We start from the raw sequence: 26847 nt of genomic DNA on the forward strand, positions 1-26847 counted from the left end.
TCCACACAGTAAAGGTGTTGCCACAGTGTGCGCTGTAGCTCCTGGTGCAGTTATTTATCCATTACATCTAGATTTATCTACTCATATGTCTCGACTAAGACACAAAGAAAATACATGCGCACTTAGGTGATTCCCACCAGGATTGCCTCTTTTTTCTACAGTGAAAAACTACATCAGAGTAATTTGAAAGATTTGATAATCACATGCAAGTTGTAAACAAAAGGGCTTGAAGAAATGTGGTAGTTCTAGCAAAGCATATTCATAGTATATTCATTTGTTATTTGCTAACAGCAGTTGCAGCCAATGGTCGACTACTGATTTGAGCAAGCCACATATTGGGTTGATGCTGTACTGTAGTGACGCCGTACCATAGCAACAATCTGGATGCTAGTTATCTGCAGACCGGTGCCAACTGTAGTCCGTATCATTTTGTAGTGTTAGACCAGCGAGCCGCTGGCCAGCTGTAGCCTCTGTCGTCCCTTTAATGTGTCAAGGTTCACTTGTATCCCCTGTTTCACCAGGGGAGGGATGCCACGTTTGGCTGCAACACGCCTCAATGTTTGGCCTTGTCACATTGTGCGCCAGCTGTGCCATCTAAAATGCCCTTTCACAGTGTGTGATAGCTAACATGCCAACCCTTGACCCACACTGATTAATGAGGGGTGGAAGCTTCGCCCGGCGCTGGGTCCGTGTCCCTCCCGAGGTGTATGATTGTTCTTCCTCCATGCATACAAAAACTGACCCCTCTCTCTTTCCATCTGTGAGCGTCGCTGCATTTATCCTTCCACTGATCAGCCCGGCCTCCTACTCCATTAGTCATCTATCCATCCTCTCATCCGGCTTGTTATATTTCTACACATTCAGACATCAGCCCACTTCTTCTGAACTCTTTTTCTCTGTCACTATTTGTAAAAACAAACTGTCTGTCACTCTCTTGGTGCCCACATCATTATCTGTCTGTGATGTGCTTTGAAGTGGGTTCAGAGAGTACTAGAATGGCTGCAGAGAAGAGGTCAAAATGGATGAAGGAAAGAAGAATTAATAAGGCATGTGGATGGAGGGAGAGAGAGGGAGGGGTGAGGAAGAAGAGAGAATAAATCAGATGGATGATGTGGCAAATCTGGCATTTGTCACGACCAAGGGCAGCCTGGGAGACACCATCATCAACTTAACGATGTAAACAAAGTTATAATTCAAATAACCTCTCCTGCCTCTCTCTTCCTCCTGCCTCTCTACACATCTCTCTCTCCATCCCACTCCATCTTCAACACTTCTCCTTTTCTCTCTCCTCTATACTCTTTTTCTGCATTATTTCGCTGTCTTTTTCTCCATTTGCAGTCCTCATAAAACACTTTAAGGGTGTTTTAATGACTTTGAATCTAAAAAAAGAAGAAAACAGTAGCATACCAAACCCTGGTGAACAGTGCTGTGCTGCAGTTTTGACATAGTGGCCACAGTTGGAACAACATCTTAGAATTGTTTGGGAGTTAGATGATAATCTCAGAGCTAATTTTGGATATGATTGTACCCTAAGCAAGGCCAGTCACTGTATTTAAAACATTACACTTATTAGCTTAAAATTAATTAATTAAGATAATTAATGTCAAACATCATTTTTTTAATGACTGGTTGACTCTCTGCTCTCTTTCTCTCTTATTCAGTTTCATTTTGTTGAATTTACCTCCCCCTACCCCCGCCTCTTCTCAAACAGAAATTAGCAATCTGTTTAGAGGGGCTCCGACTGAGCGCTAGCCAGATTATCTGGAATATTAGCTTCCCTGATTCCCAACTGAAAGACTACTGGATTAAGCCGGTGGTAGCAGTGCAGGGATTTAGTTGGATGCTATTTGTTGTTTTTTTTGGTCTGTTCCTCTCCAGACCTCTGAGCTTAAATCTGATTTACTTAACATGATTTGAGTCTTTGCAGAACTGAGAAGCATTGCAGTGAGAAGAGCTTTGATTTATTGCTATTCTTGGGGAAAAACAGGTTATTTCATTGTCTCTCACTCCGGCTCAGTGATGAGTGATTATGTCTCTGTAATTGAGGAATTACAGTGTGTGCGTTCATTATAGGTACATCACTTGATCTGCTTAAGCATGCATAATTACAGGTTAGTTCACATTTGTTCTCTGGCGGAGTTTGACTCTGAAAACAAGATCCTCCTCGGTCTTTATCTCACACGGGAGTATCCTTTTGCTAAAAATGTTTGCACTTTAAATCATCAGGCTGTCGGTAAATGCATCTACTGTACCAATTTTTCATTAATAATTAATAAATAATAGATAATAACTTGCATTGTCCATCCATTTTCTAACTCACTTGTCTTGTTGAGGGTTGTGGGGCCTGAAACTATCAAGTTAGAAACAAGGTTAGATTTGTATTTTTATGTATTTATTTAATTTTTTTTTTTTTTTTGCATGGTGTAAATCAGCCTTCTCTAGCTTGTTGTTACAAAACAAAGGCATCATTATTATCACTCGCATTTTAAGTTAATTTGACATTTTGAGCATAAAATCAAAACTTAGACATTGTAATCAAGTTTTTGTCTGTTTTCATCATCAAATGATGAAATCTCACATCAGTCCAATCTGCTTACTGCATTTTGTGAAATGTCCCGTTGTCTGCCAGACAATATAATATCTTTCTTTATTCATATAGCACCTTTAAAAACAGGCAGACAAACAGGCAGACAAACAATCATATTACCTGTTAAAAGTTGATATAAGAATTGTTTGTCAGAATGAATAGTTTTTGCTAGGTGTTGACCTGCAGATTTGTTTCTTTAATTAAATGGAAACGCAGCAAGAGGAAGCCTTCAGCCTATCTGCATCAGTCTCAGTCAGATCTAGTAAAGTCCTATTTTCCGGGGACAGTATGTGGGCTGTGTGAAAGCATATTGCCTGCTGTGCTGACCTGAGGATTGGGTTATACGTTGTTTATATCACTTCCCCCCTGCAGCTTTCTTGGCTGCCAAATGTCAGTCTGCGGCGGTCTTATCCAGAAAGGGTAGATTATTTTATCGGCTTTGGTCTTTTAAGTAGAAACACAGACTCTTTAAACCATAAGGAACCCCAGGGAGCCCCAAGTCTGCACCAAACTCACAAACATACACATGCAGTGCACACACACACAAAGAAAAATACAAATGTGCAAGATATTTCAGACTCGCAGGAATATAAAGTTCTGTTCTCATCCTTGAACCTATAGCTTTTCCCCTTCTGCAAGCACACACACAAACATACACACACACACACACACACACACACACAGACAACTGAAACTGGTCTCCTGTCTCAGATGGCCTCTAATATGGCTTATCCGTGGTGCCGTCGTCTAATCTTAGTCTTATTAGGCTGATCTTACATTTTAAGTAAGTAGCTTGTTGAACAATCTTTTAATACACTCAACTGCTGTCATATGTGGGGTCACAACAAGGGTTAAGTTCCCTATTAAGTCTTTGAGCTTAATTCATTTGTTGGTCTTTTTTTCATTTTGAACAGCAAATCATAACCACTTACTGCACTAGAATTAATGATATTTTCAAGATTATTAAAATGACAGAAAAAGTGAAAAATTATGCAATACAATTAAGTCAATTAAAATTTCTGAGGGGAAGTTTTCCATCGTTCAACATTCATGGATCAAAGATAAAATGTAGACATTTTTGAATGAAAAGTCATGCAATCAGTTCAGTGTTTTACTTATTTCTGCAGGGTGAGTTGTTCTATTCCCCTCTAACTGAGTCTAATACAACTAAGAAATGAAGTTATTCATCTCCAGGGGTTTGACTGTAAAGGTTTAATGAGTTTTAAAACTTTACATTTTAAAGCTTTGAGGGTACAATCCTGCCCGAGGATCAGTGTTTAGTTCTAGAGAACAAAAGGATCCCCTAAAATGTCGCTAATTGATTAGCCAAGTTTTTCTTCCAACAATTATCAGACATAACGAATGAGTTTTTACTTCAGTGCCAAAACTCAGCTCTCCTGTGTAGGTGTCTGTTCTTTCCAGATTTTGCAGATCACACAAATTGTGAGCAAACTTTTAATTTTCATCGGAGAAGTGAAGCTAATATAGCTTCTCTAATTATGCGGTGACCTGTTTTGGTTGCCATCGATGAACAAGCTTGTTAGTGTACAGTCAGCCGTGATACACAAACGTGGGGATGAGAGCCCAACATATGGCTGGAACAATGATGTGTGTGTGTGTGTGTATGTGTGTGTGTGGTTGTTTTGGCCATGTGTGGGTGTGCGTGGGTGGGTTTGAGCCTGTTGTTGGTGTGTGAGTACATGCATTTTTGGTTTTGTACCAGTCATAACCACTCCAAATGTCTGGAGAAACAGTCAATACATTGAAAACTGTGGTAATCTGTGGCTTGTGAATCTGGGCAGTATGGTACAGAGTGCTCAGACTCAGACTGTCCAGTAATTAATAGATCAAAGGATGGAACCTGTGAATGTGTTTACAGCCGTCATGTCCCATCAGAGTGGCCTTTAGCGAGGCACTGAACCAAATTACTGTTAGATGTGAACATTCCTGCAAGAGTAAGTGAGTTAGGAAGAATATGTTTTTGTTCAACTGTCCAATAAGCCCATAAATTTGGCTTAATAACATTTTAGTTTTCAGAGAAACAGACTTGGACGGCACAATACTGAAAACATTAAGGAACATTTCTGGGACAATTGAATGGCCTTGTGGTGAGACAGTAGAAAGACTGTCCTGTGCCGTTAAGTTCAGAGTATGTTTACATTAGTATGCTGTTTTAAATCATATTCAGGATGTGGTATTTACATGTAACAATGGGAAACATGGTCATTCATATCCCTGTATACATGATCATAACAATATCCAGGTGTGTGATCGTCTGTATGCAAGTTTGTCTTCGATTTCTCAAAATCTCAACCACTCATTTCTGTACTGACTCACTTACCTCAACACTTCAGAATGAACACATTTAGGTTTCTGACTATCTGAATTCTGCTGGATTTAGTTTCTCCACCTGACCACCAGTAATGGAAGCTCCACTGAAGACCTAAGTTTTGTTTCTGTCATTCTTCTTCCTTCAGATCCAGTTCACGGTCCCCAAAACGTCAACGTGGTGGATGTCAGAGCCCGGCAGCTGACTATACAATGGGAGACATTCGGGTACGCTGTGACACGCTGTCACAGCTACAATCTGACGGTATGCACAGCTAGCCACCGTTTATGCTTTAACTACAAACTCAGAGCTACAAGTTACATTTTGTGGACATAAATTAGTCTCCACCTTTACCCTTTTCATGTAAAATGGTCAACTACCACTTGGATTTATACAAATACATTAATATAAAAGATTCACTGAAAATTAAAACCTCAAAAAAACCTTGCAGTTATGCCAAAGCATTACAGGGTTAAGTGCGTTACATAAGGGCAGCTCTGCTTTAGTCTTTTTTTTAACCAAATCACAGTGGAATAAATGTCATTTCTCTCCCTCTGGTTTCCAGGTGCAGTACCAGTATGTTTTCAACCAGCAGGAGTTTGCAGCAGAGGAGTTGATCCAGACATCGTCACATTATACTCTGCGGGGGCTGAGGCCTTTCGTCACGGTCAGACTGCGGCTGGTCCTGGCCAACCCTGAAGGCAGCAAAGAGAGTGAGGAGATAGTCAAACAAACGGAGGAGGATGGTGAGTGCAGCAAAAACACAATTTGTAAAAGAATTTATTTAAATTGTTTAACAGTAAACTTTATAATACAGTATTATTCCAACCTATAACCACGCAGTTCACGGCAGTTTTAGCTATTCCAGAAACTCCGTGTCTGGGCAGCCTCTCCTGGGAGAAACCCTCTGGCTCACGGAAAATGATTCATTTTACATTTCTGAGGGCAGCACCAGCAGTTTGCTTAGAATAAACAGAAGGAGAACTGGCCTCCCACAGACACTCAGACTTCCATCAACATAAAATACAAGATAAAGGTGTGGTGATTAGCGCCTTTAAGGACGTACCCCCCCATGTCACACACACAAACATCCATAGACGGATGAATGAGTGAGTTCAAAAAGCAGTATGGCACCTACTTACAAGCCGATACACACAGGGAAGAGGTCCGACCGCTAGCCTGCCGACCCCTGGCAGGACATCAAAAAAGTTTGCCGTTTGTTAGGCCGACTTCTCTTCACTCACCACACCTTTTACCCACCAACCAACCATCCATTCATTGCTCTGGCCGTCCATTCCCGAGCAGATTGCGAAGCTGCACTCTGACGGGAGGATTCACTCTGTTTAAATTTGGGAAGCTACAATTCTTAGGAGTAATTGTGGAAACCTAGAAAGTCTCGACTGAGCAGAGAACTTTTGTACATAGTGACACAGACTGATAAGACTGAGCAATCGACTCTGGGGTTGGGTTGAACAGGACACTGTATGTAGGAATAGTTGGAGTTTAGGAGGTTGGTATCTGTATCGGTTCCTTTGTAGGGTTTTGCTGGCTATAAACCTTAAATTATAGTTTGTCAGACTGAGACTCTGATTGACACCCCGGCTTAACCACCAGCCGACTGCTACAAAGGATGTCCCAGTATAACCCGCACTGCTTGATTGACACATGGTTTGGGAACTGTAGAGCAGAAACATTACAGCAATAATTGTTTACCACTGCACATGGAGATGAAATTTAAACAACAAAGAGGCCTTTTAACTTGTGTTCTGATGTAAGGTTTCAATCGTCTTTATCTTATATTTTAAGAAAACCAAGAGAAAGGAATAGCCATTACAGATTGGCTTGTTCAAACTGTTCTCATCTCTATTAAGTTTCTGTTTAGACAGTATCCCCTTAATTAATCAATACTTTTGATAATAACACCAAAAGAAACCAATAAAATAGTTGCTCATATTGAGTTGGAGCAATATAGAGCTGTTTAGCCCCTATTGACTTACTATTAACCTTGATAATTACACTGGAGAGGAAAGAAAGAAAGAAAGAAATAACATCTAAAGAGCCAGATTGTTTTTTTTGCAGATAGCCGAGACTAAACCAGAACTCAAAGGAGAGTGAACAGTGGACTTCCATTTGTTGAGTGGCAAGAGACATGTTTCCCATCACATGATAATGCTGCTCTGTGACTCCTGGATGTAAAAATAGGTTATTGTTTGCTAAAACACCATAAAACCTTTAGAAGCAGATGGTTTAGTGGTTGCCATGTATCTGTCATCTGTATCATGTTCAGAAAAATGAATAATTCTACTTTAACTGAGCTACAGAAACGAACTAAAGCAACATGTGACTACACTGAGGGAACAGGGTAGCCATTAGAGACACATTACACCTACAGTATATATATAGTATATAATATACAGGATCACATTATCGATCCCTGCAACATCTGAAATTGCACCAAGTAACAGTCATGTCTTATCACTGTGCCCTTGAGGAGGAAGTCATATAGGACTTACCAACATAGTTATTAACACCTCAAAAAATAAATGTACCCTAGGAGTTGAAATTATTGCAGAACAACAACATTTTAAACTCCTTCTTGCTTTGGGCTCCATGTTGTATTGATTCAGAACAGAGTGTTTGCCCCAGCCACTTCTTCTAATAATTCATTGATGCTTCACATTTCTCTCAACAACATGCCTGCGATAAACTCGAATAGCTCGACTCCATTAGAGCAATGCCTGATAAGCAGGATAAAAACTTCATTCTAATGATCCCGCATCTCTCATCTCTTTCCCACCCTCCTCAGGGCTCTCTGTTCTTCTCCTGATCTCATAACTAATATCCTCTGAATTTAGCTTCTGGGGAACATCATATTGCAGCCAGAAATTCCTACCTTTACTCGCTGAACACACACATACTGCATGTTTTCGGAGCCCTTTAAAAAGAGCTAACATGACTGGGGAGTAGCAATGGCTTCAGGGGGGAAGGGGAAAAAAAAACTTAATTGTTTTGTTCTTAATTGTTTTTTATTTAACCATCGTTAATCTCCTGATTGTAATTCAGTAATTAGGGAACAGAACAGCAATTGTTCACACGGAGGCTAATTGCTGTTTGTACGGTAATGGCTTTATAGAGCTGGGGCTCCTGCAAATGAAGCAGTTTCTCTCTCTCTCTCTCTCTCTCTCTCTCTCTCTCTCTCTCACACACACACACACACACACACACACACACACATTAAAGTGTTACAACTGCCGTTATCTTTTCAATGAAACCTGTTTTCTTCTGTCTCAGCCACTAAGGTGCACAGGAACACACAAACACACACACACATGCACATATGGGTTTTCCTGTCTTGAATTGCAACATTCACATGCCAATAGTTACATTTACAGCTTTTTTGGTCACTTTAATCCTTCCTTCTGTCCATACTTGACATTAAGAGATCCCCTCCTAACTTAATATAAGTGATGAGGGACAAAGTTCAAAGTTTAGCTGGAGCTTCTCAGTTCGACAAATCAGTTGGAGATCTTTCAAAGTTACAGTCTTTTTAGTACAAAATTCCCTCTTATTGTTTCTCTGAAACAGTGATTCCCTGCTGAATGATATTGGAGGAACTGTAAGAAAAAGGCAAAGATGGAATTTGCCCCTAAAATGATTATTTAATTTATAATTTATAGGTATAGATTTATTGTCAGACTGCTGAAGCCTCATATTAGCTTCACCTAAACATCTGTGTGCAGTTTTAAACTGAATGAGAACTGTGGACTTTGTCCCCCATCACTTACACTATTGCATTAAGGAGTCTTCATGGCCAGTATAGACCTGAGGAATGATTTCAGCAACCAGTAACTCTTTTGGTATACATACAGGCATATCAGTGTTATTTTAAGACAAATTTGAAAATATGTGAAGCTAACTTTCAATGCTGATAAAACAAATATCATATTCCCATAGTCTCTAGATTATAACTAATCTCAGAATTTCTCAGGCTTTAGTCATGTCCCTCTTAATTGGTTTTCATACTGGAAGCAGCACTCTTAAGGTTTCCAGCATATTCCCATGCACACAGAGTGAGTCAGTGTTACAGTAAGTCATGAACCTTTTAGCTTTCTCACTGTGAGGCATCCAGTACTGTTAATTTGACACATGCATTATTGTAGTAAATGATGTCTCTTTCTTAGAGCCATGCTGTTTAGGAGTTTAGGATTTCCCATGTTTACTCTAGAAACTGATTGCTTTTGTTCAGCTGCATGCCACTACAATGGTAATTGCGTCCCAGGGTGTATAAAAGTTCAAAAAAGTAATGGAAAAGTCAGAAAGTAGAAATGGTTGAATGAGATTAAAGTTTTAATCTCGATGATATAAAGCTGGCAGCGGTGAGTTAGGGGAGAGTTTACAGAGAAATGTTCTTACTGAGTGTATGAACAGTTTGATCCTGCACAGTCTCACACAAACACACAAAGGAAAGAGTATACACATTTCTTTATAGATACAAAAAAACCACAGTGACAATAGTTGTCTATTAGATTCAAACACCCGGTTGGTGTTTTCAGTTTTATCTGACTGTTGACACCTAAAGGACACATTGCAGTCAGCTGTACATAACTTGCACATGTGTGTATTCATGTATATTTGTATATTTGTGTGGGTCTGCAAGTATTTGTGCATTATTTTTGTTTGTTTCCCCCTCTTCCGTTCTCCATTTTCCTCCAGTTGTTCATCCGTTCATAATGACAGCAGACAATTTGAAACCACACGAACACGAATACACACACAAGCTTGCCTCAGAGACAAATGTCATGTCCACTCATTGTACACACCAGCCTATTAACCTAACCATGAAACACCTATTTGTCAGGTAGCTGTCAGGTCAGCTCAATACAGCTGCTTTACTGCCAGGCTTCTTATTTATCAAACATGTGCCAGAGGAAGTCAGTGCAGCTGTCTCACCTCTTCAACACACACTCTGCCAACTTTGTTTTCTAAGAATTATGTAATGCAACTATTTTGCATTATATTGCAGTTATCAACAAACTAACATCCAATTGCCTTTGAGGAAATTGTTTAACCCCTCTATCGCAGCTGCACCCGCAGGTAAATGTTGCAGTTCTACTAAATAAACATAGCACAAAAAGTAAGGAAATTTGCATTTAGTAGATTATTTCTTTGTTGTAACAATGCTTCTTGGCAATAAATCTTATACCGTTGGAAAGCCTGTTTATTTCCCTTTTAAATGGTGTCACATTTGTAAGGAATATGCATTTGTGGGATGAGCAGCAGAGCTGAGTATGTGGGTTGCGCCCATGAAAAATATGCCAAATCTTCTCTGCCAATGCCAAACAGCTTATTCTGCCATTGACTCTTGTTTGGTGTTTGGTCGATTGGATGATTTGTCGGTTTGTGGGGTCTATCAGAGACTACCTCCAGAATTTGGGAGTGGAGAGGATGGATGGTCTGCCAGCAGTCCTGACCTCGACCCCATTGAACACTTGTGGGATGAGCTTGGGTGTGCTGTTCGTGCCAGAGTGACCAACACAACCATGTTGGCTGACTTGAGACAAATGCTGGTTGAAGAATGGGATGCCATCCCACAGCAGTGTGTGACCAGGCTGGTGACCAGCATGAAGAGGAGGTGCCAGGCTGTTGTGGCTGTGTATGGTTCTTACACACACTACTGAGGCTCCTGTTTGTTAAATGAACAAATTGTTAAATTGCCGATATGTCTTGTTTCTTCAAACTTCAATCATCCAATCCACCAAACACCAAACAAGAGTCAATGGCAGAATAACCTGTTTGGCATTGGTAGAGAAGATTTGGCATATTTTTCATGGGTGCAACCCACATACTCAGGGTTTATTGCCAAGAAGCATTGTTACAACAAAGAAATAATCTACCAAACACAAAGTTCCTTACTTTTTGTGCTCAGTTTAGTTCCTACTACAATAAGTGAATGGAAGTAAGCTGAGAAAGAGCTAACTTACTGGAATGACTCACTAGCAAACCACAGAGCCATCATTAATATTATTAGTTTAACTTGTGCCTTCCCTGCTATGACAAGTTAAAATGTCCTTCATGAGAAAGTCTGATGCTTTGTATTGCTGGAAAAAAAAAAAACATAATAGATTACAGCTGTCACACCATAAGACTGATAGTAAGCTGTGTCCAAAATCATTTATTACTTTTACATTTATTACTTTTGTCTGTGTCCAGCATTTGATAGCGTTGTCAAAAAGTAACTTTAAAGGTGCCCTGTGTGGTTTTCTTGCAAACAAACAAAAGTGAGTGTTACTCATCAGAAAACATTGTGTCTTTCCTTGAGGACTAACAAAGGCAGTGAATATATTTCCGTCCTCATGAACACAGCTGGTTTCCAGTGAACTTACATGAGTCAGATATGGTTTCCAGAGAATTGACTTTTTTTTTTTTTTTTACAAGTTAAGTGTTGTTCTAGATAAAAGCCATAATATGATGTAACTTCCACTATTGATAGTAATGACTCCATTCGTGTTGTGTTTATTTATTAAGTTGGATATCCTATCAGTGGCTGAACGGCATGTATTTTAAATATCAAAATACTGATCTCAAATCCCTTTGTTTGTGACATGTTAATATTCTTAAAAACAACCCCATTTCTATCAAAGAGAAAAATGATCTCCTCACTCAGAGGACAATCACAGTCATTGAGATTTAATAATCCTTTTATCTTCAGAGCACAGGGTCTTTTCTGAGATTGCAGTAGAAGAAAAAAACAAAAACAGAGACATTAGCTTTTGTTAATTTTTGTTTTTTTCTCTCAACAGCTGTCACATTAAAAAAAATCAAAGTGCATTTCAAGTTGTTGAAGTGCATTTATTATTTCTGTGTCTTTAATCATTTTAGTAATATATTTGACATATCAAGGATCACAGAATATTCTCGACTCATGAAGGTCAGAGTAAGCGAGAAAAAGAACAAAAGAGAAAGAACTAACTACTGTTAACTGAGCCTTGATTGTTCTGCTCTGTATTTTACTTTCTTTAAAGCTTGTAGAGAAAACAAATCTGTTTCAGGTTAACTTCATAAAAGTCATAATATTTCAAAGATTGTGAACATTTGACTTTTACAAGCCTGTATTTTATAACTACAACTTGTTTGTTGTTACCAACTTTTAATGCCAGTGCTGTGTGATATTTGAATGTGAACATATTTTAACATGTTAAAAACAAGATGTTTCACTCACATATAAATATAACATCTGCTATCTGGGGAAAAAAAGATACCTTATCATACAAAACACCTGCTCTGTGCAAACAGTCCTACTTTTCTTTAAAAACAAGGTGATAAAATGTGATGACTTTGAAGAACCCCATCAACCCAGAGCTCAAAAACAAGCAGCTTTTTAGAAAAAAAACAAATATTGTTCACATTCAATATTGTCTCTGGTCGTGACAACTAATACAGTCTGTCTTGTAATCCTTATATGACAATGTGTCATGTAATCTTAATCCAGACCAGCAGCACGGCTGCTAACTCCTGCCTGCTAGCTTTTCATCAAGATGTGTTTATTTGCTCCCTGGTTTTATTCCCTCTGGGATCCTCCAAACCGATGAAGTCTTGAACAACATGAAGAATGACTTTCTAAAATTATTAATCTGACATGGATTACTGGATGTTTCCACATGTGAACATGATACTAAATGAGGTGTTTCATCCCAACATGAGAGAGCCATCAATTGAAATGAAAAAAAAAAAGAAGATAAATGATAGTCTTACAAAATGACTGATGGCACTACATTAAATTGTATTATAAGGCTTTTTAATGGCAAATAAATGCTGTCAAAATATTAGAATTCTTGTCAGACAGGATCTTTTTATATCTGCTGCATTACATTATGATGCAACTAATATTGATATTAGTGGCTTCACAATAAGCAGACTCATTTGAAAAACAAAACAAACAGGGTTTAAGGGGGTTTGATAAATCAAAGACAGTGATACTGTGCTCCTTTAGGTCACCACTTATACAGACGATGCAGTGCTTTTCATTCCTTTTGGTTATTTCCTTCTTAATTTACAGGGGAATTTACACACTTTGCGGTACAAGAAAATGTACCATCTACAGAAACAGACAAATACAGGATGGTCATTTTTTCCAAGTTCAGTCCTGTTCTCATGTATTGTGGAAACTTATTTTACACTACATTTGGAGTTGGAACCCCATGCCTGTTTACAGGCATGGTAGTCAGAGATTTGTCGGGATGATACATTTGTGTTTTTTAGTGTAAAACTGGTTTTAAATATTTTCTTAAAAACAGACATTAATAATATAAACATATATAATAAAACAGAGTAATCATATTCGATTTGACAGCTCAATGACATGACAATTTTTAGACTTAAAACAACCACAAACTGCAGAGAACAATTAAAATAGACCATTCAATCACTACAATAAGAAAGGAACGCCACCACACTGCTGCAAAATACTCACTTCTATCTCGATTGCATGTAGTGCCATTAATCCCCAACATCACCAATAAGCATTACTCTTTAATTTGCTTTTGCTTGAAAATCGCTTCTACAAAGCTCCAAACTCAAACACAGAATAAAAGTCAAAATTTCCATATGAACAAACAGGTCTGCTGTTGCTTATTATAATATAAACATGGATACTGGCTGATAGAGAGAGCCAGAGAAATAAAAGCTAGGGAGAAAAAGTAGATTATGCCTGTAAAGACAATTTGAATTAAAAAAAAATGCAAGGGGTTAATAGGAATAGTAAAAATAGTGCAAGAGAGGGAGACATAGATACATATGAGAGTGAGAGAAAGAGAGATAGCGCTGGCTTAATAAAGCAAGCCATTCATTGTGCAACATGGTGGAATTTAATCAAGTTATGATTAATGTGTTACAGCTGCCGTTATCTGTTCAATGAAACCTGTTTTCTTCTGTCTCAGCCAACAAGGTGAACGGGAACACACACAAAGACAGAAAGACACACACACACATATGTCATATGAGTCATGATGCACACACACACTCACATACATGCTGGAAAGCAGATGTCAGGGTACACTGTGAGTCATAGAAGGTTTGCATACACTTACACATACACAGGTGCCACCCAGATATCCAGGTAGACGTTGTGCATCATAAAAGACGAGCATGCACACACATGAGTGAGTGATAAGGTGTTGAATAGAAATGGCAGCGTCTAATTGCATTTCTTTGTTAGTGTAATTTGATATGCTCCACAGACTGGAGCCTTAATCAACACCTTGGAATTACTAATCAAAATATTCCTCTGTCAGACATCTGACAGTCTGATAGTGTGTTTGAGTTTATGTGTGTATACTGTGTGTGTGCATCTCCATATCTCTGGGTTCATGTAGGGGCTTTGACCCCTGACCTTTGGGTCAAAGGTGGTTTTCTTTATGTCTTTATGTCATATGTAAAAACATGTACACTTACACACACGCACATACACAATACTTACAATCACTGACAAAAAAAGCAAACACAAAAAAACCCTCATTTTGCAGGTGACATGTTAAAACTCTGTACAGTTAATAAGCTCCATCACATCTTGTTTTGTAGCCCCAAGTTGCTTGTTGACTTAAATAAACAAAAAAAAAACAAAACATGATTGCTTAAAAGTCCAAAATAACCCAAAATCTTTGTTTTGAAAGGACATTCCTGACTGTCTCTAAAACTACTAGGCGGTGATTTGTAAGTAACAACCCAGAAGCCCGTCCTATCAAGAACTCACCTGTGCTCTGTGATGCTCTGAATCTTAAAGCCAGACCATGCCACAATTCTATTGCTTGAAAAATAGCAGGAGGGCTTTGAAACTCCCCACAGCAGAGGTTGTCTTTTTTTTTTGTTAGATTCAATTTGTTGCTGCAAACAGCTGAACGTTCACAGGATGTTTTTTGAAAAGCTTTTTTTCCAGCTGAGGTGCATAAGACGAAAAGGAGCAATAAAGGCTTCCTGCCATTGTCAGACCCATTTCTGTGTTGCATTGCAGGCATTTAATAGACACTCTCATCCACAATGACTTGCAGTGAAGTGCGAGTGGCAGAATAAGCTTAACTTCCTTCATCACCGACATTATGCACAGCCAATAACACAGCTAGAGATCTCAGCATGGTAGAAAATATAAAATATTCCTGTGATTGCTGAATTATCATGAAGAGAGGAAAGTGAGGAGAGAAAATAAGTAGTGAGAGGCAGAAAATGCACACAAACACACACAAACACACACACACATGCATTTTAACACATTACAGTCAGTCTGCCCTCCTGGCACTCAGGGCTTGAAATTAACTTTTTTCCTTAGCGTCCTGCAACTGTCCCAGACTTAACAACCATTGTCCCAATTATTTTTTTCCTCCACTCTACATAAGATACCAATATGTCTTCACGGTTTTGGTTGTCACTGTGGATTTCTTCGAGGGTCTTACTTGCTTAACCGCCGGTGTTATTCACCCACTTCAGCATGTTTTGACTGCAGGCTTTTGGCTACATCGGTAGCTGACTGGGTATCCCAGAATGCATTTGCACCAACAGGTGATACACCGCATTTGGTGATCCATTAAATTCTGTGACCTGTGGTGTTGGTTAGGTTGGTTTAGACTTGAGGAGTCACAGAACGTGATGGGTCACCAAATACGGTCTGACACCTGCAGCAACGGCATCATGGCGGATATTATATTGAGCCAGACTATAAGTGTTAGTATTTTCACAGTTAATATGTCACTTTATTAAGTTTTAACTTTTTTCCAGGCGAGAAAGTAACCATTTAGATTCCCATATGTGGTCAGTTTATCCATTGTTTCGTTTTCTCTACTGTCCCAGACACCGTATCATTGTCTGTCTCCCTCTTCTAACATTTAGAACAATTCACACCCCTTAGTGTGCACTGTGCACAAGCACTATTGTGTTCATGAGTCATGAGTGTAAGGTGTGAATGTGTGCAACTGTGTGTGTCTGTTTTTGTGTGCAAGATGATGTAACTTTTGGGTGTGTTTTTGTGTTTGACAGCTTCACTCCCTGACAAGGTGTCTGACACCTCTTCTCTGTCTCCATGCCTTCATAAAGATGTGCGAAAGCCTGTCTCGAACCGAAAACACTGACACATTCACACTCTTGTTACTAGGTAGATTTTTACTATGAGTCAACGACAACATCTGTGTACAATAGTAAACTTGTCTGACATCCACTGTTTGTGTGAATGAGAGTGAGAGATGTGCAGTGCCGTCTTATGACCCTACAGGCATGTATTTACCCTTCCTCACAGGATCAGAAACTTAACATCACATCCTTCTTTTGGAGTCAAGTGCAGGGAAGTTTCAAATTAAAGCTTAAAGTTAACACCATAAACTCAAACTCATTGTTTCAACCCAACAGAAAGAACATGTCACTGTCTAAATACGCCTCCCTAAACTGGATATCAGAGCATCAAGACATCAGGTCAAAGTTTTCCCCCGGCAGGACACGACTGGTCCATTGACATTGAATTAATAATTGACTTTGTAAGCTAATAGACTTTTCATCTGAGGTATTCCATCCGAATGAGTTTGATTTGAATATAGGACTCCCAATGGTGAGTCAGAAAAAGTGCCCGTAACACAAGAAAATCACTGCGGCTGCTGTCATTTTGTCTCAGCAGTCGTTCCATTACTCACTGTCTACAGGACTGCTTCAAGATTTATCTCTACATGACATAATTGCGGTCTGTCTGTCTCCTGTTCGTTTTAAGATGAGACTGGTTTAATTTCACAAATTACAGCTGAGCTGCACAATATTACAGAAATACCTGAGAGTCAAAACTCATGGTTAAACTTACCTACTGTTACATGGAACGGAGCAGGTGGGCTCAAATCAGGAGACAGCAGGCACAGAAACTGAAGAATTTATCTTTATTTGGGACTCAGGAGTGCAGGGAAAGCAAAACTAAACAGAACGGATGATCCAATAACAGGACTTAAATACAAACTGAACTAACAAGGAGGTAGGGAACAGGTGACTAGACGGTAGAACAGGCAAGGAGCTGATTGGTTGAGGGAAACATGGTGAGTAGGGCAGGGCTGACGAGGCTGATGGGAAGTATAGGAACACAGGAGGGACACATACAACCAAAACCCAGAAAACCCATTGAGACCAGACAGGACCAGGACAACTTCAATGTGTGTTTTGAAGCATTGAAGCTGATTATAAAACCCAGCAGAAGCTCTGACGGACTTTTCTCACTGGAAATTACATTCAGTACAAAGTAATAATCTACATTTTAATGTGATTGAATAATTGATTGAGCAAAACCCCTAACTGACGCATTGCTACGTTCTTTGTCTGGCTTTATATGATTTGAATTAACAGTCTGTGTTGGACTTTCATAAAGTACCACTCACTGTGTACTGGTAAGAAAAAACCTAATGTATAGACTGTATAGACTTCAGCCTTTGAGAATGTAAGAAATATAATGAAATACCTTGTCATACTTAATTGTCGCAAATGCCCTTCATGATATATATATATATCTCATTCTGCCTCACAGGGAAAAAAGCCCAGAATTAGATTTTGAGTAACTTAATATTCCTGATGAGCAGGTTCCCAGATATTTGAAACTTTTGCTACATCAAATAATAGAATTAAATGATGAGAAACTGAAGTGAAATTTAATAAGCATAATGTATTGCCCACTTTTCTTTGCCTGTCCATCTTTCTTTGCCTTCTTTACTTTTACTTTTCTTCCCAATCTCCTTTTAGTCTTCCCCCAGTTTCACATTTGCGCTGCTTTATTTATAACAGAGGTAATATCCAGTATTTCATGGATGTTTAGGACATCAAAATTTAGCACATGCTACAGGAAGAAAGAGCTGCATTGAGTATACAGTGTACTGTTGGTGTTGTATATGTGGATATATATTAACTTTGCTGTATTTCGTAATGGGTTTAAATGACCACAGTGTGGAGTCAAGAGTTTTTATAGAGTTTATTCTTGTAAGATGTTTTACTGAAGTTCCTTGTTGTAATGCAAGTAAATCATTAACACTTTTATTCCGAGATTCAACAAGAGACACCATAAATAAATATGATTGTTGCCGAGATGATTAGTAGCTTCCATTGGCCTCTACTCTGTTTAACACTCTGTGCCACTAAATTAGATTTTGGCAGGAAATCTGTTTTACACTACAAACAGGGGGGGTTGTGCATTATCACACATCAAAGTGTGAATTTACTTCAAACTTTACCAGAGTTCAGTTCAGCTGTTGCCAAAGCTTTTGTTGCACTCAATACAGACAGTAAATATAAGAGTACTTATTTATGTCAGGATGCATTATAATGTTTTGTGTACACCTTGTCTCTGCAGTGCCTGGCTCGGTGCCGATGGAGTCTCTGCAGAATACGCCCTACGAGGAAAAGATCTTCATGCAGTGGAAAGCTCCCAACGAGACCAATGGGGTCATCACACTGTATGAGGTCAGTCGGATGTTATTGGTTTAAAATCCATGTACTAGGTAGTTTCAAAATGTGAGGATGTGAGACAGATTATGAGGAACACCTGTGGATTCTACTGCAATCCAGTACAACAGCCCCTCTGATGAAGACTGTCTTTGTAAACATAACGTTCAGTTCTTGACAGAGATTTTAGTCTGTGGTCACGTTTTGAGGCTGTTGTTGTTGTGTTGTATTGGACTATATTGACAGATAACTCATCCTAGAATTTAGTGAAATCAAATAATCCTTAACAATTAACAAAATGCAATTAGATAAACTTTTCAATATTAATTATATTCTTATTAATATCAAGCTAACTTAAAATTTCTAGTAACAGGTTTATGTCTTATTTCAGAATTACGTTTCTCCTTCTATTTAATGTCTTTTGACTTGAAATGATGAGTTGATTGACTTGTTGAGTTCACTAAACTTATTAAATTTAACATAATTGCTCCTAAATGAAGTTTAAGTTTGAAGAGACTTGTTTGACGATTACTTATTTTGATACATATTTGTTAAAACTTAGATAATTAATGTAAGTAAAAATCAAACCTCACTTGTGCTGCTTGTTAACTTGACTGTAATTAATGTTTTAAGGTCATCAAATGTGTCACTAAAGTTCAGAGAAGTTGATTCAGTTAGATTTACGAAGCAGCACCTTATTAAAAAAATGAACAAACTATTCAGTACTACTTCAGTTCACATGATTTTAAGGCAGAAGGAAACTTTTTGAGAAAAAAAAAAGCTTCACAGTGGTTTGTTTCAAGGCCACTGGAATGTAAAGGATGTACAAAAAAAGACTAAAGGTTTGGAGGTTGAATACTTAATGTTTTGACACGACCATGATCTGCTTGGAGTGCATCAAAGTTTACTGACAAACACACTCAAAACATACAAAGGTGAATGTTTCTTTTTTTTTTCTTTTTCACTTCAAGTAGATATCATTTCAGATTTTTGAGGATTGAAACCATTGGGTTGTAACAGTGTGTGAAGCAGAGGGTTGCAGGTTAGATCTCAGGTTTAATGCTGATCTCATATCTGAGAACTTTCATTTCACCTCGGCTGGCCTTCCTGCAGGGTTCTGCCTTATTACAACTGCAGCAGTGTCTGTCTGTCCATCCGCAGCCAAAATCCACTAAGATCTCTACCATCACCACTGGCAAGGGCCAACCAAACAAGTTACACATGGGCAAGATTTGGGTGGAAATTATTTTTGAACTGATCTGAACCACATGGAATTTAATTTCTAAATTGTATCCCAAAACATGTGACCTGCTGTACACCAAACATATTTGGAAACTAGATACATCTTAATCCGCAACCACCATAACATCCTCTGCTCTTCTGGAAAGGCTGTCAGTGTGATTTTAGGAACCGAGCTGCAGGGATTTGCTTTCATTGAGCCACAAGACCATTAGCGAGGTTTGCCACTGATATTATGATATAGCGGTTAGCCCTGGTCTGCCATTATAAGTCATGCCAGCAGTATTGGAAGGTGTTGAGGTTAAGGCTCTGTGCAGAACAGTCAAGTCATTGTAATTTAAACAGGAAATGGCCTTCCCCCAACATGTTGGACAGGGGTATCTTTATACCTTTGGCAGTATTATGTATTTTGCAAGGTGTAATTGAATTCATAAAGTAGAAAATGTGGCAAAAAGTCAATCTGATGTCATTTGCTTGAGATATAGTAGTTGTCATAATGCTGCATCACAGCAGCTTGACCAAGCAACACCATAAAGGAAAACATGCAACACCATTTTGAAGAAAACCACTTGATAAATATATATGAAGATAATATACAAGGCAGGAACTTTGTTTAAATCAATGGAAACTGTGTTGTGTTTTTCATATTTTAATCTTGCACATCCCTGTCAGGTCACATCGTTATCAAATATGAGCTATATCCAGGAATAGATACGGACACTCGTAATAAAATTAGATACGAGCAGCGATTTAAAAGTGCGTGTAAATTCTCATGGAAGCACAACGAGAAAAGTAGGGGCTTGAAAATAAAAAGAAAGTGGAAGAGAGACTTATCCTCTGACAGCCCTTGAGACAATGTTTGGGATAGAGTGAGATAGAGAGACAGATTGAGACACGTGGGTGTACACTTTTGTGTGTGTGTGTGTGTGTGTGTGTGTATGTGTGTATGTGTGTGTGGTTATAGACGGTTTATTCGGGTTGAAGTTGAGTTGAGCCTTCTATCTAATGAATTATTGACCCATTCTCTGTCTCCTGTCTGCCTCTTATATCACTGCATCAAGGAGCTACCTCACACTAAGACCTGGCAGGGCTATTAGTGTGTGTGTGTGTTTGTGTGTGTGTGTGTGTGTGTGTGTGTGTGGTCCAGGTATTCCTTATACTGTGGGGACGTCAATCTGTTTACACAGTCATGTTGTGGGGACTCGCCTCACTTATGGGGACAAAACGCAAATCCCCTAACTGTAAATCATTATTTTTAGGGTGAAGCTTTGTTTTAAAGTTAAGGTTTAGGGGAGTAGTGGTTATGGTTAGGGTCAGGATAAGTCTGTCTTAAGAGGCCTGTGTGTAGAAAATAGACCTCACAGGTTCTTCATCAGGGAAGAAATTGTAAAAACTATACTAAATAGTATAAATAAACAGTCCCGGTCTTGACTTTTCATATAAATCCTCTCCTTGCTCTGCCCCCAAAAGTGTTTTCTTTTGTCTCTCTTCTCTTAATTTGAAAATGTCTCTTCAAATTTTGACACACATATTGTTCATTTTGTGTTTCTGCTGATATATAAATCCAAACTTTCTTCTCCCACTGTCTTCTGATGTCAGGATCATACTTAAAACCAATAGATAACTATGTGTATCCTGACACACAGTTACAAATGACTTCTAAAATACACACCTCTGCATATTTTCATTATTCATAAATCCAGTATTTTTTTTTCAATCAAACACTTAACCTATGAAATGTCAAATCATTGACAAAAAATTATATAAAAGAGAAGGACAGCAGCCAATTTGAGAAGCATGGAATACAGAATGTTTGGCATTTTTGTTTGATTTGTTTTATAAAAAGATTTTCTGTTAAAAAAAAGGTCCTTGACAGGCTTTCTGTCCACACATAAGCAAACCTGCACAGGTTTCATTTGCCATAATGTTCCCAAGAGGCAGTTGGATCAATAATTGTATCTTAGATACACTAACCAAGTGCTCAGTTCCTGCTCAATTAATTAATCGACTTATCTTTTCAGCAGAATTATAGTTGCAGCTTTGCATTACAAGTTGAGGAGTCATGTTAGAGGAAGAGCACAGCCGAAACAGCTTGCTTATTTAGATCATCCCTTGTAATGTCTAACACACTTCTTTGCTAAAAATATTTCACATATAGCGGCTCGATTGAGAGCATATGATGTATTTTAGCAGCATGTTTTCAACTCATCTTTCAACCTCACAAATCAACAGAAGCACATCTTATTTTGGCAGCATCTTCCTCTCATATAATTGCCTCTATTTTCTCCTGAGCCCTGTCTACCTCCTAACATCAATCTCCAATCTCTCCTCTCTTTTCTGCGCACTACAATGACCACTCAGTAGCATCTCTGAGACCTCCATTAGACCTCGACCCGGAGCTTGAAAAACGCTCTCTGCAGTCTATAAACCTCTCGGGACCATCATCAATTTCGCCTTGTTTTGTGTCGGTTTCATTAATATGAATCTAAGCTCCCTGCCCTCTCTGCCCGGCGGAGGCGGCACGTCTCAGCATCATCTGTTAAACATATCAGAGTCTCAACACAATGTGCTGCTATTAGAGATAATTACTATAATTGCAGCTATTGACAGGATTAAAGGCATCATCTGCAACATCTAAAGGGGCTCTTGTCGTGTCCTATCCTGCTCTGTTGTCTCTTGTATTTTCTTTTTTTTATCCTCTCTGTGTCCCTCGCTTTTCAGGACAGAAAGCATGAATTACACCATGGACAATGAGAGGGAGGGAGGCAGGAAGGAGGTGGTGGGTGGGGGGTGAGATAGATGGGTGGAGGTGGAGAATTGTTAGGGGAGAGATAAGGAGAATGAGAAGAACAAAGAGAGAACTGGGAGAGGAGATAAAAGGTATCGAGTGAGCAAGTGTTGGAAAGAAAGAGTATTCGTCATATAGCGTGATTACATGAATTAATTCAGTGTGCAAATATGATCACTTCATCTCTCGTATGTATTACTATAATTGCAGCTAATTACAGGATTAAAGGAAACATCTGGGTGAGATCTAAAGGGACCAAGGCCCCCCTCTCTCTCACTCCCCCTTGTCCTCTATTCATCTGAGTAAGGATAAATGGTGTCTGGGGAAAATGTGATGGAGGGAGGAAGTGTAAAGGGGAGGGGTTGGTAATTATTGATAAAAATTTGGAGAACTATTAATATGTATTTTTAATGGATGCAGGCGTGAGGAGTGATGATTCTAAAACAGCATTTTTTTGGGGTTTTTTTTTGGTCTCAAAGCCTTGTGATCTACCACTGCAGTAATTCCATTAATTCTAATCATGCCACAAAAAGCAATTACAATCTCAGATCTATAGACAAATAAATAATGGCCTGACATGTATTTTATATCTATATCTCTGAAATATAGACAAGCTAGTCTGTAGAACCAGAATTCATCAAGTGCTGTCATCTGTTTTTATTTGTAATCAATAATTTAGGCGTAATGTCCCATTTTTATTCCAAATTTCGTTTTATTTTGGACATAAAATTATAAGGGAAATGGGGACTTTTTAAGACATTTTAAGTATCTGGAACTTTTGTACATCGGGGAACTCGGTAACAAAGTTAACGCAGGTTTTACTGTAATCTTTTTAAATTGGCACGGCACATTTAATTGGCACTTATGTCAGTATGTCTTTCTTATAGCTGACATTTAGTCTCATACAGGTTTGAAATTCCCATCAGCCGGCAGACAATTGCTGATAAATGAGTCCTATCCCATCCTCCACTTTGGCTGGTCACCGCCAATCAGTTGGAGAATACATCAAATTGTAAATTTATAATCCAAAATAATGAGCGTGAGTGGTGAATTTAGGATGAACTTGACATCATGGCAAGAGGACAAAGTAGTTAATTTCAAGTCTTTCCGTTCCTTCACAGAGTAGATTAGACTAAAATTGATGCTGGATTTTCACTCTGATCTTCTTAAACTGGCATGGTGCAATTTAATTGGTGCTCAAGCTGGTCAGTAGATTTGGGCCAGTTTGGATTTAGCTGCAATTAAGTCTAAAATGTAGGAATTTAAAATATCATGTTTTAAATCTTCAATTTGTTCTATAGGTGATTTTAAACAGATATAGATGGTCAGTGTTTGATTTCAAGAGAAGCTGCCCTTGTATCAGGATTTTAATTTGTAATTTCTTGCAGATTTATATAATAAACAGAAAAAATATTTAATACAGGAGTTTCAATCCAATGAATTCCAGCATTTACGTATAATATATATACTGCAGAAAAAAAGAAATGTCATGATGAAACCGCAGCAGCTGTCAAAGACCTTTGAAAATAAGCACTGCTGAATGTGAAACTGAAGGTTTCCACTCTAATTGATTTAAATGAATCTATATATTCTGCCATGAAAGACTCCCTGCGACTTCTCCCTCTCCGGCACCTCAGAAAATACACACATATATTGATGGTTGCTGAGATGAGAGAGTAGACAAACACTCAAACACACACAGATCATGACCTTGTCAATCCCTTCTTTGACTGCCTCATCAGACCGTCCAGGCATTTCAGGTCTTCTCTGTTAGCTAGTCTGCCTCCCTGCTGGTCTCTGCAGAGTTATTCCTGAACCCCTGCTAGCTTAACAGATGCTGGTGCTAACATTGATTAGAATAAAGTAGTGAAGCAAGTCATGGAATCATAGCTTTGCTGATCCGGTTTGACCAACCAATTAGTCAAATTATTTTATGTTTAGTCCTAATCTGGAAATAACTGAATATTCAGGGTTTAATCTTCAGGTTTTCATTCTTTTGTTTTAAATCTACTCTGTTTGAGGACAACACTAATTTTCTTTGGTTGGTTGGACTATGGTTGGTGTCCTTGACCCTAACCCTAATAAAGACTATGGTTGGTGTCCCTAACCCTAACCCTAATAAAGACTATGGTTGGTGTCCCTAACCCTAACCCTGATAAAGACTATGGTTGGTGTCCCTAACCCTAACCCTAACCCCATACCAAAAATCATGGGGTTTTTTTTAACCATGAATGTGATCTTTTGCTAACCATAACCACATAGTTTTACTTATCAAAATGTAACCAAACCTTAACTGTAGGAGATCAGCAACCGTTCATATGAGTCATTTTTGGGAGGCACTGATATATTACCTATCATGTAATTTAGATGTAATGACCTCTTGAATCCCGTGTGATCATCTGTCTTAATGCAGTGACATATTTCAAGGCATTCAACCCTCCAGCTGCTCAATATCTAGCAGCAACATGGGGGGAAGAAAAAAATAAGATTTTGCTGACAAGCCTTTGAGCTGTTTAATCCAACACACCAAAGTGATAGGCTACTAGTACAGTATAGTTATTCTGTTCTGGTCTTGTGTGTGAATAACTTTACTCCCCAATTCTTTTCTCTTCAAACAGGGCCTTTAATCAATCACAAAAATCAATACTGGCAACCAGTCTGGCATTTATTTCAGTGAGTTACTCTGTTCCAAGCTCTTGATTTCTGTAGAAACAGCAGATATATAGTTGTTACATTCTCTTGCCCTATTGCTGGTTTCTGAACAAAGGAATGATTGATTCTCATTATGAGAGCAGCAGTCGCCTGAGGTGATCTCGCTATTGATTCCAATTACTGTTTACTGAGCGATAGCAGTGGTGCAAAACAGGAAGTTAAAGACGCCTCAAAAAACCAACAAGGCAACTGACGACTCAAAGATGGCAAGACAGAGTTCACCAGTGTTTTCTGCGTCTGCGAGATTCCTGCAGTACAACTCTAATTTAAATGGTTTCATAAGAAACATTGAAATCCTCAGTAATATGTGGAATTTTAGATTTTAGCATATGAAATTATCTGTATTTGTAAGACAATCCTATTAAGGCTAAAAGTACTCCAGACATTCACTGCTGCTATATTGATCCATCCTTAAAGGACCAATCTGTAACTTTTAATAAATAATTTGCAATTATTGCAATTATGTATAAATACTGTAGTAATTGACGATTTTGACTTACTGATGAACTTAAATGATCTGTATTTGTAAGACAACATTATTAAGGTTAAAAGTACTCCAGACATTCACTGCTGTAATATTAATCCATCCTTAAAGGACCAATCTGTAACTTTTAATAAATAATTTGCAATTATTGCAATTATGTTTAAATACTGTAGTAATTAACGATTTTGACTTACTGATGAAAAGAAACAGTTTGCTTGTATATTAACTCATCATCAGTGAGCTTATTGTCCCATTTACTCATGTAAAAACACCTCTGACACCATCAGAAACGTTACTGGTTGACCGGCGTTAGCAGGTGTATCAAAAGACCTGTCAGTGTCGGAGTTATGACAGAAGATTTCCAGTCCCGTCTTCTAAATCTTCAAGAAGGGCTGAACTAGTAGTTTACCGTGTGGATGTCTTGTCCTTAAACAAAGAACAACTACACTGCTCAACCGTGAAAACTGTTTACTGACAGGCAGGTTGTTTGGGGATTTGACCTCAGTTGGCTTCTAATGCCAGACTCAAAGCTTAAACACAGTCTTTTACAGGAAGTTTACTTTGAGTCTGAAACACACACACACACACACATACTCAGGCTACTGATTGAGATCGGCAAGAGAAGATCTCTGCAGAATACTGCCCTCCATTAGTATGTGCATTTTTTGTTGTTGTTGTTGTTGTTTTTTTTTTTTTTTTACTGCAGTATAGCTCAACAGCAGTTGAAAATACAGGGGGAGCATATACAATACAGTAGAGCCCACCCACATATAGAAGCTGCTTCGATAGGTACAAGATTTAACCAGTGTTTCTATAGAACAGTAGAAAGCATGTACAGAAATAATTGCCGCTTATAAAACTTAGTCAAAAATAGAAACAGAACCTTCACTGATGAACAAAAGTGAAAAACAGAACTTTGATCCTTTATCCATCTCCTGTCTCTTCCTGCTGTTTTCCTCTTTCCCTCTGTATTGTTTTTCATGTCTGTCAATAATGGACTATATTTAGTACGGCTTTCAAGTCCTTGAGCTGCTGACCCCATTTACTCTGTCACCCCGCCTGTTCGGCCTGCAGGGGAACGGCCCGGTATCACTTACACCTGTCTGTGTGTATCCGTGTGTACTTGTGGATAGTAATGCAGCTCTACTTTTCCTTTTTTGTTTGTATTAATCTCAAATATTTATTACAGCCTTGCATGGTTCAACTCACCGCTAGAACATCTCAAGCTTAAAAAAAAGAAGAAGAACAAATTGTACTTTTAAAAT

At 38.5% G+C, this 26847-nt stretch overlaps 1 protein-coding gene across 1 annotated transcript in view; it reads left to right on the plus strand.

The window, feature by feature from the left end:
* The window catches only part of ptprt (protein tyrosine phosphatase receptor type T), a 280227-nt gene that overhangs the window by 92228 nt on the left and 161152 nt on the right, over positions 1–26847 (plus strand). The window contains exons 9-11 of the mRNA XM_044348580.1: positions 5065–5180; positions 5482–5662; positions 18268–18377. Of these exons, the coding sequence (XP_044204515.1) occupies positions 5065–5180; positions 5482–5662; positions 18268–18377 (407 nt within the window). The remainder of the gene's footprint in view (positions 1–5064; positions 5181–5481; positions 5663–18267; positions 18378–26847) is intronic.

This window comes from Thunnus albacares, chromosome 4 (genome assembly GCF_914725855.1).
Source record: "Thunnus albacares chromosome 4, fThuAlb1.1, whole genome shotgun sequence".
Lineage (NCBI taxonomy): Eukaryota > Metazoa > Chordata > Actinopteri > Scombriformes > Scombridae > Thunnus > Thunnus albacares.